The following is a 15,310-nucleotide window of genomic DNA, read 5'->3' on the forward strand; positions in this document are numbered from 1 at the left end:
TGAGGAAGAGGGTAAGGAGTGGTTTCTTTGCGTGGAGGGTGGTTGAACCGTGGAATGCATTGCCTGATTGCTGGTGGGAGCGAGAACGGTCAATGAGTTTAAAGAGTGGTATGATAGACTTTGTGTTTCATAGGGGGGACTTCCCCTCGATTAGTCTTGACAGACTTTATGTTCTTAGGGGGGGGCCTCCCACGATGAGTCTTTTGACTCCATGGAGGCCTGAATAATAATAATAATAATAATAATAATAATAATAACAAATCATTCAAGTACTATGCACGAAAATTCTACATGGAGTGGATGGCAGCTGGCAGCTACGACCTGACTCTGGCAGGGAAGATTAAGAGACCATCATTAGATCTGCTGTGCAACTGAATTTTGAGAGCTTGGGACACGATTGCACCAGAAATAATTGCCAAGAGTTTTTTTAAAAACCAGCATCTCTAATGCCCTGGATGAGAATGAAGATGATGCCATTTGGGTAGATTGACAATGCACATGAGGAAACTGCTCTCCAGACCTTAAGTAACGATAGCAAACAGGAGATTCTTGGTAAGTCATACCCATTTTCAATTTTTTTAAATCATGGTGATCTTATGATTCCAAAATGATAAAAGGACAAGCAATAATGAAACTGTATATTTTAATTTAATTACAGAAGCATTGTCGCTAAAGATTCTAATATATTGTGCAATGAAGGTGAGGGTCAATCGCATAAATAATGTTGATAATTAATATTTAAATGCATTCATTTTATAAATTATGTGAATAATTTATTTATTCATTTGTATTGGTGTCCCCCCCCCCCCTTCTACCCCTGTTCGTTAGGATGGGTTGAGTCCACTTAATGAGAGATTAAGTATATGTATTTTATGACTGTAAATTTGCGTGTGCTCACAGGGCCGGTTTGCCTGTTCTGAGGGACAAAACACCTGAGTTTCCAAGTGAAAAAAAACTGCTACCTCCATATGAGACCGCTTAACTCACCTTTAGTTAAAAAAGAGTAAAGGTTCTTCACGTCTTCGACGGGAATCGAACCCGGGTATTTCTGACCAAACAATTTCGTCTGTACTGACTGAGCTGCAGGGGCTCTATGTGAACAATTAAAATTATAATTAATACTGAGGTTTTAATTATAAACATCAATTTATTTTTTCCTGAAAAATTTAGTTTTTGAAAATCTCCACATTTATCTCATGCCATGATTTTTTAACTTTAATTTTAAGGAAAAATGTGCGAGTTAGATTTGAGTAAATACTATATACTGATTCATCTTCAGTCATGCAAAGAGCAAGTGCAGTGGGATGTGGAGCTTGGAAAGCTATGTTATCGAGCGACAAATCATGCTACATCCTCTTCTAAGCAAATGGATGGTGTGGGTTTGGCAGATACCTAGTGAACGTCTCTTACCAAAGTGCATAACTCCAGCTATGAAATTCAGATGTGATGGTATAATGGCATGATCCTATTTTTGCCTTAGGCCTCTGTTTGTGGCCACGAAGATTGAACTCTGAGAGGTTTCTAAACCACTCTGAACAATGAAATGCTTCCTACTTTTTGGCATTTCTATGGAACTGACCATTATTTTTTTTCAGCTAGACAATGCACCGTGTCATAAGGCTACTGCTGTAACGCCATGGTATGTGGACATGAATGTCACCACATTTTGCTCGTGTCCACAGAGGCTTGGAGCATCAGGTGAGGTCAAGGAACATCTATCTGTCTCAGAACAGTCCAGGACCTTATTACATGCCTACAGGAAGAATGGGCCAAAATTCCCATTGATCACTATTGTATGCTTGTGGAAATTATTCTCCGTAGGATTGCTGCAATCATCGTAGTGGAAGGAGGTTCTACATCTTATTAAGGTTGACGGCATGGTGGTTTATTCCTCACATTGTGGTGTTTGTTGATTTATTTCCAAGTAGTGTATATAAATTTAGGGTAATGTTTCAGTTTTTAGGTTATTTTGGCACTTCCCTCTATTGAAATTAATGATTTGATTTTGAACCACTATTAAATATATAATTTTATATCAGTAAAAAAAGTGTGGTCCATCCGTAGGACATCATTTAGCCAACATGTTCTTAAATTGAATTTCAAGTGATGTGCAATGAAAAACTGGTATCTGTTGGTAGCTCAGTTAGTAGAGCAGTGGACTGTAGTTAAAATTCATTTATCTATAGGTCAATCGTTCAAATCCACCTCGACAGAAAAAGTTTTGGGAAACAGCGGTTTTGAGGCTAATGCCCTGGACTGGTATAAGATAAAGATGAATAGAATGAAATACTTAGCTGAATGTTAGTATAGGACTTGGATAATGTAAATGGTAGTGACCATGAAATGTATAAGAAAATTAGCCAAGCAAATAGGAAAAGGGTGATCATTATGGGTGATTTTAATTATGGCAATATAGATTGGGATTAATGAGATAGCAACTGGAAGTAAAGAAAATGAAGTTCTCAATTTTTTTGAGGGATAATTTCTTTGCATAGTATGTGACAGAAGGCACGCAAAGGTCAAGGGCCTTTGATTTGATTATCTTATCAAAGGATATCATTATAAATGAGATGTCATCTCTCCCTTCTGTTGGCAAAAGTGATGCCCATGAAGATTATTTGGGCTGTTACTAGCCATGTGAGGACTTCTGTGAGGAAAGGGTATATGTGGACCTTCGAGGTTGGTGATTATGAAAACCTTAGGAGCCAGCTTGCAGCTGTAGCATGGAATGAAGAGTTGGGTGGAAAGGAGAACAATGCTGCTTGGTTACTAATCAAGAACTACCTTGGAATACATTTATATGTATTCCAAATAAAGTGTTGGAGAGGTTAGCAAGAACTAGAATCCAGAACAGTGGTGTTTTCTTTAATGGACAGCATGGATTTGCTAAAGTAAAGTCATCTTTTAGTAATCTGCTTACTTATTGCAATAATGCGACAGGCTCATTGGACAAAAGAGATGGATACATGTGAGCATACTTTGATTTTGCAAAGGGTTTTGTTAGATTGCCACATGATAAGTTGATAGTTAAACTAGAATGGAAACTCTGATGTCAGAGATCATACTCCCATAAGCACTCTGCTACTTTTGAAACTTTATATATTTGGCTGAAATAGCCAAAATGGATCCTCTTTGGATCAAATGGATCAGATGATCTTCTTTATTTCTGTTTAACCCTTGGCTTCCCACCCCTATTATGGCACTGTAGTTTTTTTATGGTTTTTATTAAGAATTGTTTTAAAAATTGATTGCTTTTTGATTGCACTATTAAAAATGAAACTTTGAGCTTCTTTTTATGTTGATCACTTTTTATATTAGCTTTTTTTATGCATATTATTTATTTCTAACTATTCATGGATAATCACATGCACATATGATTATCCATGTGCATGTGATTATCTACTAGCAAAATATTCATGTCCATATTTTACTAGTAGGTTAATATTTACTTTGATATTATTCTTTGTTTCAGTTCACGTTCCTAGCCCAGCACAAAACTTACAATCTAAGCCAACATCTGCATCCTCTATATTTGTAGAATGGCAACCACCTGATATCTTAAATGGACCCATTCAGAGGTATAAATTATATTACATGGAGTTAGGAACATCAGAAGAACATGAAGTCAGTACATCTGAAACTAGTTATACACTTCACAATTTAAAAAAATTCACAGAATATAGTTTTTGGGTAGTTGCATACAACCAAAACGGACCAGGACTAAGTACTGAAGAAGTTACTTCACGAACATACCCAGATGGTAAGAAATTATATTTATTAATATGCTTATGGTTTTTGAACTGCTATTATAATAACTGAAAGAAATATTTACTTATTCTCTTCACTCCCTGTGGAGCATAGGGCCTTAATCGATGCTTTCCATCACACTCTGTTTGCTGCCTCTCTCTTAAGTTCGCTCCCCATCAGGATCTCCCGATCTGCTTCATCTCCATCTCAGTCTGTCTCCTCCAGGTCATCAAATTATATTGACCCCTTTTCCTTTTTCCATGGGGGTGCCATTCCATGGCTGTCCATGTCTTTATTAGGATTTCTGATAGTATGTCCAATTGATTTCCATTTCTGATCCATAGTAGAATAGTTTTAACATTTGTGTTAAAAAGCCTTTTTTTAGTTTTTAAGTTTAATTCTTTACTTCTCCATATGTTTTTCATTGTATTGTTCCAGTGATTCTCTTATTATTTTAAAAGTTAGATTTTGTTTAGGGTTTATCTTCATTATTTTTGCCTTTTTCCTGTTTATTTTTAAGCCACATTTAGAGACTTCCTGGTTTAAGTTATCTAGTTTTTTTTTCATGTGTTGGTACTTTTGAGCTATCAGACGTATATCGTCAAGAAGATCTAAATCATTTAATTTGTTTGTCCACCCCCATTGTATATTTATATTATCAACTATTGTGTTTCTCATCACCCAGTCTATTACAATCAAAAATATTGTGGGAGTGAGTATACATCCTTGTCTTACACCACTGTCATGCATTTTCTTCACCAAACTTATTATTTTTATTGGTATACCATATTGTTTCATTAAATACATATTTTTTTCTCTATTTATACTGATACCTTTTCAGAATCGATAAAGCCTAAATATAGGCTGTTTTGCCATTCTATTGATTGTTCTATTATTATTATTATTATTATTAGGGTAATTATTTGGTCTATATATGATCTATATGGTCTGAAAGCTGCTTGTTCTTCCATCAGCCTCTCTTCGATTTTGTATTTCATTCTTTCCAGGATTATTCTTGTAAAGATCTTACTGACTTTGCTCAGCAGTGAGATTTCTCTCCAATTTTCACATTCTGTAATATCACCTTTTTGTAGTACTATTGACCAATATTCCTATATCCCAGTCCTTTGACCATTTTTCTTTCTCCCATATTTAATTTATCAGTGGATGTAATCTCTCTATTGAAAATTTAATGTCTGTTTTAATTAATTCTGCTGGAATATTATCTATCCCTACTACCTTTCCATTTTTTAGCTTCTTTATTGTTCTTGTTATCTCTGTTCTTGTTATTTCTCCTACATTTATATCTAGTATCTCCGTTTCAATGTTCTGTGGAAGTATTTCTTCCTGTGTTGTAGATTTATTACCCAATACTTCCTGAAAATATTCAGCCCATCTTTTTTCCATGTCTTTTTCCTTGCTCAGTAAATTTCAGTATTTATCTTTTATTTGTATTTCATTTCTCATTTTTTCCCTAGTTATTTTCCTTGTTATCTCATATAGTTGCTTAGAATCATAGTTCCTTGCAGCTCGTTCTGCCTCTCCATGTTTTTCCTTTCTCATGTTTTTCCTGGTTATTTTCCTTGTTATCTCATATAGTTGCTTAGAATCACAGTTCCTTGCAACTTGTTCTGCCTCTCCATGCAATTCTTCAATATATTTCCTTTTATCATTCCTTGCACTCTTTTTAACTTGCTTATTTTTTCTTTGTATATTTTGTTCCTCTCACTTTTTTCTTCTACACTTTGACTTTGCAGTACTTTTTTCCTCATTTCTCTTCTTTCCTCACTTAACTCTATTGTTTCATCTGTTATCCATTGTTTCTTTGACTTATCCTGTCTCCCAAGTATTTCTTCTGCTGTTTTATTATAAATTTGTTTTATTTCTCTCCATTTGTCCTCTATATCCACATGTTCCATTTTGTTCAATATTTTTGTTTCATATTTGTTTTTAATTGTAGATGTGAAGTTTTGTGCATAATCCTTATTTTTTTATTTACTTAAATTATATCGTTTTCTCTAATTTCTTGGTTTAAAAAACTTTGCTAGTTTTATTTTTATGTTTGGTGTTATTAATATATGATCTGTATATGCATCTGCTTCTCTTTTTGTTCTTACATCCTGTAGAGATTATCTCCATGGTTTATTTATTATTATATGGTCTGTTTGATTTTTACTATTAGTAATTTATTTTAAGAAATTAAAAGATTTCTGCCTCTTCAAATTATGGAAGAGGCAGAAATCTTTTAATATTGTTCCATTTTCATTTTCAACTCCTAGTCCTTCCTTTCCCATTATTGCTTCATATCCAATATTATCTTTACCCACCTTTGAATTTGCATCTCCCAGAAGCAAAATTATATTGCTTCTACTAGTCATATCTATCTCTTTCGGTAGTAGTAATTCGGTTAAACATTAACATTTAGCAATAACATTAACTTGTTCTCTACACTGATGATGTACTGTTAGTTTCAGTACAAAATATCTATATACTTTTATTTCATTAAAGTTAATAATTGTGGTTATCACGTAATTTATTATTTATAGTTATGCCACAGGTACCTTTAAAGATTTGTATATATATATATATATATATATATATATATATATATATATATATATACATGTAAGTATCTCGTCCGTAGGAACGTTAGTAAATAAAGATATAATGTCCAAATTAGCTAGAATATCATTATCATCGATGGGATTATCTTTAATATGAAAATATATATATATATATATATATATATATATATATTTCCATATTTATGCATGAATAAATTCTAAGTGAAGTCTATGCTAGGATATTGAAGAAATATCCTCATATACACTATTTTATACATCCAATCATTTAAAACGAATCTAATATATCTGTAGCATGGGGCTAAATGGCAAACTTATCTACATAAAGCGGTCATACTAAAGATTTCAGTATTTCAGTATGTTGATAGGTGCTTTGTTTCTCTAAATGTTTATAGATATTTTCTAAAGGGAAAGAGAGAGGGGGGGGGGACCATTGTAGTTCCATTTGTTTGTTTGTAAATTTTTCCTTTCCATCTATAATAACCTTCATGGATTATAAGCATGAATAATTCGATTTTTTTTTTTGGATGAGAGGGGGAGAGTGGACTAACTTGTCCAAATACAAATAGAAATTCAGTTTGCCACTGATTTCATTGTCTAAATCTTCTCTGAGAAGCTTGATTATGTCTGAGACCTGATAAGCAATAGCACTTGCAATCCTATAAAACCACAAAGTAAGTTGGCTTTTTTTGATAGCTGTTTTCACCATATTATGACTAGAATTGTTATTACTATTATTATTATTATTACCCAAGATCCTATGGAGTCAAAGACTCATCTGAGAGGTCCTTTTATTATACACACAGCTCATCATACTGTGCTTTAAATCTCTGCTGATGCCACACTCTCAGGCAAGGCATTCCAATCATTCACAACTCTGCATGAAAAAACCTGCTTCTCACTCCCCTACTTCTTCTGCAACTTCTCCCACTTAAGTGGGGTCACTGTTGATGATGAGTCTCCTCCACATCCTCCTGTCTTGGGCTGTCACCACATCCAAGTTCTTCACCTCAAGTCCTCTTCTACCAGCTCCCTCCATCTCTTCTTTGGCCACCCACACTTCCTCCTTCCTTGCACATCCATCTGCATGACCCTTCTTCCCACATATTCGTCCTCCCTCCTCATCACATGACCAAACCATCTCAACCTTGCCTCCTGTATCTTCGCTCCTAAGTTCGTAACTTTCACTGTTCCCCTCACATAGTCATTTCTCAGACGAGCCTTTCTGGTCACACTGCACATCCACCTAAGCATTCTCATCTCTGCTACTTCCATCCTGCTGATGTTATTTTTCCTCAGGACCATACTTTCTATAGCATACATCATAGCTGGCCTCACTACTGTCCTATAGATTTTGCCTTTCAGATTGATTGGCACCCTCTTATCGCATAACACTCCAGCCATCTCCCTCCAGTTCCTCCAACCGGCTTGTATCCTGCATCCCACTTCCTTCTCAGCTCCTCCATCTTCTTCCAGTGTTGAACCTAAGTATCTAAAGTCTCTCACCTTCCTGATGACATTTCCTTCCAGCTCCAGATCTGTCTCCTGCCTGCCACCCACTGTGCAACACATATACTCTGTCTTACTTCTGCTCAGTCTCATACCTCTCTCTCTCTCTTCCAGTACTTTTCTCCATCTTTCCAGTTTAGTTCCTGCTTCTTCTCTTGAATCTGCACACAGCAAGATGTCATCTGCATACAACATTGTCCAAGGCGCATCTTCTTTCACCTTATCTGTTACCACCTCCATCACAATATTAAACAGAAATGGACTTAATGCTGACCCTTGATGCAAGCCAACTGTTACTTGAAAACTTTCTGCTGTCCCAGACAGGTCTGAACACTTGTCTTCACATTTCTGTACATTTCCTTCACCAACCTGACATATTTCTCCATCACCTTCTTCTCCCTCAGACACCTCCAGATTTCTTGCCTTGGCACTCTATCGTATGCTTTCTCGAGATCAATAAATGACAGTTGAAGCTCTCTTTGTTTCTCTCAACTCTCAATACTTTTTCATCATCTGCCATAACCCAAAGATAGCATCTGTTGTTGATCTACCAGGCATGAAGCCAAATTGTTCCTTTGCAATCTCAACCTCCTTCCTCAATCTTCCATCAAGAACCCTTTCTAGGATTTTCATTGTGTGGGACATCAACTTTTTTGCTCTGTAATTTTTACAGTCTTGTGCATCCCCTTTACCCTTGTAGATGGGGACAAGAGTACTCTCCCTCCATTCCTCGGGTATATTTTCCTGTTGGCAAACTTTCACGAACAGGTCCCACAGCAGGTCAATTCCCTCTTCACCTACCTTCCATGCCTCCACTGGAATCCTGTCGGAGCCTACCAATTTTCCATTCCTCATCCTCTTCATGGCCTCTGTCACTTCCAATTTACTGATGTTCTGCACCATCCCCTCAGAAGGCTGCCCATCTTCTCTGTGAGTCCTTGCATTTTCCTCATTCAAAAGTCCCTCAAAGTATATTTTCCATCTGTTTCTTATGGTCACATCCCTCCAAAATACTCTTCTTTCAGCATCTTTGATCTGCCTTACATGTAAGATGTCCTTTGCTGCTTTATTTCTACATTTTGCAAGTTGTTAAATTTTCTCTGTCCTTCCTTTGTTTCTGATTGATCATACAGATCTTGATATGCCATGGCCTTCGCCTGTGCCACAACTCTCTTGGCTTCTTGCTTTCTCTCTCTGTCCTCTTCCACTCTTGACTCATCCCACTTCTGCTTTACCGTCCTCTTAGCTGTCACTGCCACTTGTACATTATTATTCCCCCACCAACCCTCCTTTTGCTCTCTAATCTTTCCAGATGTCTCACCAAACACCTCGATTGTACAGCTCAGGATTACTTTTGAATTATGTTTCCACCAATCTTGTACACTTTCCAGTCCATCTGATATCCTCTCTAACACTCTCTGCCTAAAACGATTCCTCACACTCTTCTCTTTTAAGCGAAACCACTTAATTGTCTTCATCCCATGGCAACCAGAAGTTCTTATCTTCGATCTTATTTTAAAGTCTGCGCACAGCAGTCGGTGTTGTTGTGCTACTTGATCTGTTGGAATTACTTTACAATTTGTCACAACCTTAAGATGTTTTCTTCTAGTCAAAATGTAGTCAGTTTGTGAGCTGTTGTTACCACTCCTAAATGTTATCAAATGTTCTTCCCTCTTGTAGAAAAACGAGTTCACAATTGTCAGATCAAACGCTACTGCAAAGTCCACAACCCTCTCTCCTTCCTGGTTCATCATTTCCACTCTGTGGCCACCATGCACCCTTTCACAGTCTCTATTCTGTCTCCCTATGTGTTTGTTCAAGTCTCCTCCAACAATCACCATCTCGTTTTCTTCCAGTTCCCTAATTTCTTCATCTAACGCGTTCCAGAACTCATCTTTCTCCTCTGCTGTACATCCAACTTGCGGGACATATACATATAATATGACCACTCACTCTTCTCCAAGACCCAATTTCATTCGCATGAGCCTGTTGTTCCTTCTACCCACTTCCAGTACTTCACCCTTCATTCTGCCACATACCACAGTTCCTACACCATTTCTTCCCTCGTTATTCGCTCCAGAGTAGAACAATTTATATCCATCTCCCAGTTCCTTTGCCTTTCCCCCTTTCCACCTTGTCTCCTGCACACACAAAATGTCCAACTTCCTCTTCCTCATCATGTCTGCCACCTCTCTTCCCCTTCCAGTCATGCTTCTAACATTCAGTGTTCCCACTCGCAACATCCTCTCCACCTGCTGGGCTCGCTTCTTTAACTGCACCCGCCCTTGATGCAGTAGCTCTCGTCCACTTCTCGCAGCTGTAGGGCGATGTTTATGTGTGTCACTTAAGGGGTACACCTTAGCCCTTATATCATTTTTTCTTTGACTTATATCATAGCTAGAGCTGGCAGTGAAGTTTTACGACTGGATGCCCTTCCTGACATCAACCCTCGCCATTTATCCGGATCTGGGACCGGCACCTATGAGGCTAGCTTGCCTCCTTTGGTGGATGCATAAGATGAAATGACTTAGGAAGATAGGAAAGATTCACCCCTAGCCCTCGAATACTCTATTAGCATCAGGAGGAATGAGCAAGGAGAGGAGAAAGTAGCAAAGAAAGAAGGGGAGGGACAAGTCTACAGAATAACATAACAGATATATATTACATGAAGTAAGACATGGTCCAGCATGTGGTACCTCGGGTTTGCCATGCCCGTACTCACTAAAGTGAGCCTACTCACACCCTCTTTACACAGTTTCTAGGAATGACCTCTGATTCTCCCCTGATCTCCCACTATTTTCTGTGGAACCTCTCCAGCATTGATCCTATAACAACCCCTTACTAATTTATAGGTCTCTTTCGTATCCCCCACTCTTCCTCCTGTCCACCAGACTCTGCAAATTGCATCTTCTCTATCTTTCCTCACACTCGACATTCTAGAGGTTAGAAACTACATTAGTCAGTCACCTCTGGACCCTTTCCAACATATCTTCATCCTTCTGACAACCTGATAACCAAATCTGGGCACAGTAGTCCATGTGTGACCTAATCAAAGCCTTATACAGTGGAACAAGAATCTCCCAACTTCTACAAGTCAGTGTCCTCTGCATCATTCCCAGAAGCATTTGTGTTGTCTTCACAATTTTGGCAATGTGTCCCCTAAATTTCAGATCCTTATCCACTATCACCCCAAGATCTCAACAATATATCCCCACTAAGCATCCCATCTTTGTTTCCAAAATTTTAAAACCTTACATTTTGCAACATTGAACTCACATCCCCATTCCCGTGCCCAATCACTCAATTTATTCAAGTCTTCTTCTAAGGACACTACATCTTCACTACTCTTCATGGTTTGTCCCAACTTTGCATCATCTGCAAACAACTGAATATCTTCACCAATATCATTAATATACAAGTTAACACGTTCACTGCCATTCTACTTTGGCATAGTCTGTTCCAGTACACTGAGCAATTTCACTTCTTCAAGGTCAGTACGGTAATCTCGTTGCCGGCAGTAAGCGTCATACGAGTATACTCGTTAGCTGGCTTATGTTGCTCATATATGAACTACGAGTATGTTCGTGGTTGGCAGCGAATGTGTTAAACAGTAATGGCTCTTAAAACAGACCCCTGAGACACACCACTAGTGACTTTCCTTTTCCTGGATATCACTCCTCCATACAAAACTTGTTGATACCTATCAGATAGCCAGTCTCCAATCCAATGCACTAATCTAATATCCAACCCCATCCACTCTAGTTTGACTATCAATTTATCATGCGGTAATCTATCAAAATCCTTTGCAAAATCTAAGTATATTACTGTACATCCTTCTCCTTTGTCCAAGGAAGCAGTCACCTTATTGTAATAATTAAGTAGATTACTAAAACATGACCACCCCTTAGCATATCCATGCTGTCCATCAAAGATAATACCATTGTTGTCAACCCAATTCTGGATCCTAGTTCTCACAAGCTTCTCCAACAACTCAACCACAACACCTGACACACAGATAGGCCTATAGTTTGATACTTGAGTTCTATCACCTCTTTATGAAGTGTCACAATCTTGCCCTCTTTCCACTCTTTAGGAACTTGACTCAGTGCAAGACTCGTATTAAAAAAATATCTCAAGGCTGGCGTCAACTCCCTGGCACATTCCTTCAGAATACGTGGTGATATATTATCAAGTCCCACAGGCTTATTAACATCTAGTTTGCTCAACTCCCCATACACCTCTTTCTCACTTACAGTCAGTCTCTCTCCTCTCCATCATCAATTCACAAGATTAAAACCTATATGAACTGCTTATTAAGTATCTCCACAACAGCTGTCTATACAGCATTTTCTCTAATCACCGTCATCCGTCCATAATCATTCTTTCTTTTGCTGGCTACATATCGAAAGAACTCCTTAGGATTCGTTTTGACTTCATTAGCTGTCTGCTGTTCATACCTCACTTTAGCTACCCTCACCAACCAAGCCACTTGCCTTGCCTGGTCTTTGTAAACCTCATGGTATTGGTTATTTTCACTTCTCTTATGCTGCCTACATAATGCCCTTTTTCTCTGTATCACATGCTTAATCTCTTAATTCATCCATTTCACACTTATCTTATTTAACCCTCTCACCCTTGGAATACATTTAGACATTGCATCTACTAGATAGTTTTTGAAAATCACCCTGACCAAGCTGCATCGATCTCTATCTCTTTTCCAGCTAACTCCTCATTCCATGCTACACCTGCAAGCTGTCTCTTGAGCTCTTCATAATCACCCCCCCCCCCGGTTGTAATTCCACATATACCCTTTTTCTTACAGAGGTCCTCACACTGCTGGCAACCACCAAGGTAATCACCTCATGGTCACTCTCACCAATTGGTGGATGATTTGACACCTCATTCATAATTACATCCTGTGATGAGATGACGAAATCCAAGACCCTCAATTCTCGCGTGCCCTCTGTTGCATACTGTCTGAGGTAGTTATCCCTCGAAAACTCAAGAAACTCGTTTTCTTTACTTCCAGTTTCTATCTCATCATTCCAGTCTATATTGCCATAATTAAAATCACCCATAATGATCACTCTTTTCTTATTTGGTTGGCTAATTTGATCATACATTTCATTATCACTACCATCCACATTACCTGGTCTATAACAACATCCAACCAAGTATTTCATTCCATTCCCCTCTATATCACACCATACTGCCTCAAAGCCACTGGCACTGTTTCCTTCTTGCATCTCTACTTTGTATCGCCATAACTCTTTCTCTATCATCAATAGCACTCCCCCCTTCCTTTTTACTCCTTCTATCCTCACGAAACACATCATACCCTTCCATCACTATTACTGTCAGGATGTCGTCCTCATCTAACCATGTCTTACTTATTCCAACCATTTTTGGGTGAAAAGACTCAATTAATGCAACCATTTCATCTGCCTTTGTCACTTTCAATCTCAGTGCATTTATTCTTCACCAGATCAGGTTCATTAATCTAACAGTTCACTATATAATTACTGAATGAGGAAAAACTTAAAGGCAATTAGTGAAAGATTTTGACTATTTTTGGTATTTACTCTGTGATGATGCCATTATTAAAGGTATGATAAATAATGAGAGAATGCACAAGGATTGTTTATTTTTTTTCCAGGATGGAACAAGAGCAAGCTAATTGACACTTTGGATATAAGGAGTAATTGAGTGGGAGAGTTATGGTGGTTGTAGAAACAAATGATTTTGTTTGGATAGAAGAAGAATGTGAGGATGGGTATCAGGTTATTAAGGAGAGTGAAGGATGACAGTGTGGAGAGAAAGTTAGGCAGTGCTGCCCAGGTGTGACAGTGATGAATTGAGATTAGGATGATGTGTTAGCAGTACTGTGATAGGAGAAGGGAGTGCCATTTGTTATTATATGGAATGAATTTTGAGGGATGAATGGAATTGTATGAGATGGGTTACATTTGAATAGGTTTGGTTTGGATCTTGGGAAGAGATTTTTCTTGTTTGTTCTTAGAAGATGAGAGAGTTAAAGGTAAAAAAATCTCAGGAAATAAGGGAGATATGAAAGAGAAAGGAAGACAAGTAATATGAGATTTAAAGCATTGTGATGAATGAACAGGGAGGAAAAAGCAATGAGAGACCAGTGGACCTGCCAGATATTCAGATCATCCTGAGAATACACGTAATTTTGTAATGACAAACATAGTAGGCTATTCAGTTAGGCAAAGCCACACTTTTGGAGCAGTTACATAACTTAGATCAGGCGTGGCCAACTTCATTCTATACGAGGGCCAATATGTGATGAGTGGTAGCGTCACGGGCTGCACACTTTTAGACAGAACTTAAATAAAAATAAACTCTGCATTTTTTCAAGGCAATAGTTATTTGTATTGAATTACTATATTTGTTAAATCATTTTACTACTGGGAGAACAATATAAAATACTTGATTGATTTAAATATAAGTTGTTAAATTAAATTTAATTACATATTTCTGGTTTTTTTACATGTAACACAACGTAATGAGAACACTGTGGGCATTCATGTGCAGCAACAAGTTCATCAAAGTTGATTTTCAACGATGATTTAACTGCCCTCATAGTTGAGAAAGTACATTCACATATGTATGTGCTTCCAAACATAGATGCAATTCTCAAGCTGAAGTCACTCAATGCAGGATATTTTTCCCTTGGTAAGTTTACAAAACTCAATGCCTATCTCCACCCATGACTAGAAAAAGGGGTCACTTTGAAGGTCACACAACTCCAATTGAATAGTGTCATGCTGCTCTGAAATGTCACATTTCATTGAGTTGTTAAATAATGTTAGTTGTGGCCACATGTCACTGAAGTCAGAAAATCGCTTCCTGAATTGCTCCAAAAGTTGGTCTAACATTGGCACAGAAAACTTGAAGTCAATGTGATGGCTCTCCTCCATCAACTCTCTGCAGGAGGGGAAATGTACTTAGTTTCCTCTGACTAGGGTGAATTTAAAAACCTTCAGTCGACTTATAAACCCATCTAGGTGTCCCACTAAATCTGAGATGTTTGGTTATGCCTGTGTAACTTCACGCTTTTTTGTATCGATGTTGTTTAGTAAAAATAGATTTCTGAGCACTAATCTTGCTCTTCAAATTATGTACAATTTTAGTACGTACTTGTCCAACGTATTTTTGGTATTTAGCGGCATGGTGCATAGTGGCGTTTGAGGTTATATTCCTTGTGTACAGACAATACCTGCAACCACACAAGACACTGTGGTTTGTTGTCATTATCGTTTATAAACAGAAATTCATTTTCCCATTTCTCCTGAAATGACCTGTTTTTTTCACAGATCTTGCATTTCTTACTCATAGTACACAAAGGCTGAAGTAACTGACCATGGGACACAAACTGCAACAATAACGCTGTTAACTGTGAAACTGATCACTATAACCAGAGCAGAGCAAGTGACTTTCAGTGATGCGTT

The 15,310-nt window shown here is 37.6% G+C and overlaps 1 protein-coding gene across 6 annotated transcripts in view; it reads left to right on the top strand.

The window, feature by feature from the left end:
• fra (neogenin protein frazzled) overlaps window positions 1-15,310 on the top strand; it is a 535,028-nt gene that overhangs the window by 265,308 nt on the left and 254,410 nt on the right. For all 6 annotated transcript variants that reach the window (XM_090412604.1, XM_090412608.1, XM_090412609.1 and 3 more), the window contains exon 10: window positions 3,473-3,760. In XM_090412604.1, coding sequence (XP_090268730.1) covers window positions 3,473-3,760 — 288 coding nt within the window. The remainder of the gene's footprint in view (window positions 1-3,472; window positions 3,761-15,310) is intronic.

The sequence above is a fragment of the Typopeltis vanoorti genome, chromosome 23 (genome assembly GCF_054136105.1).
Source record: "Typopeltis vanoorti isolate ZY-2024b chromosome 23, IOZ_Tvanoo_1.0, whole genome shotgun sequence".
Taxonomy (NCBI): domain Eukaryota; kingdom Metazoa; phylum Arthropoda; class Arachnida; order Uropygi; family Thelyphonidae; genus Typopeltis; species Typopeltis vanoorti.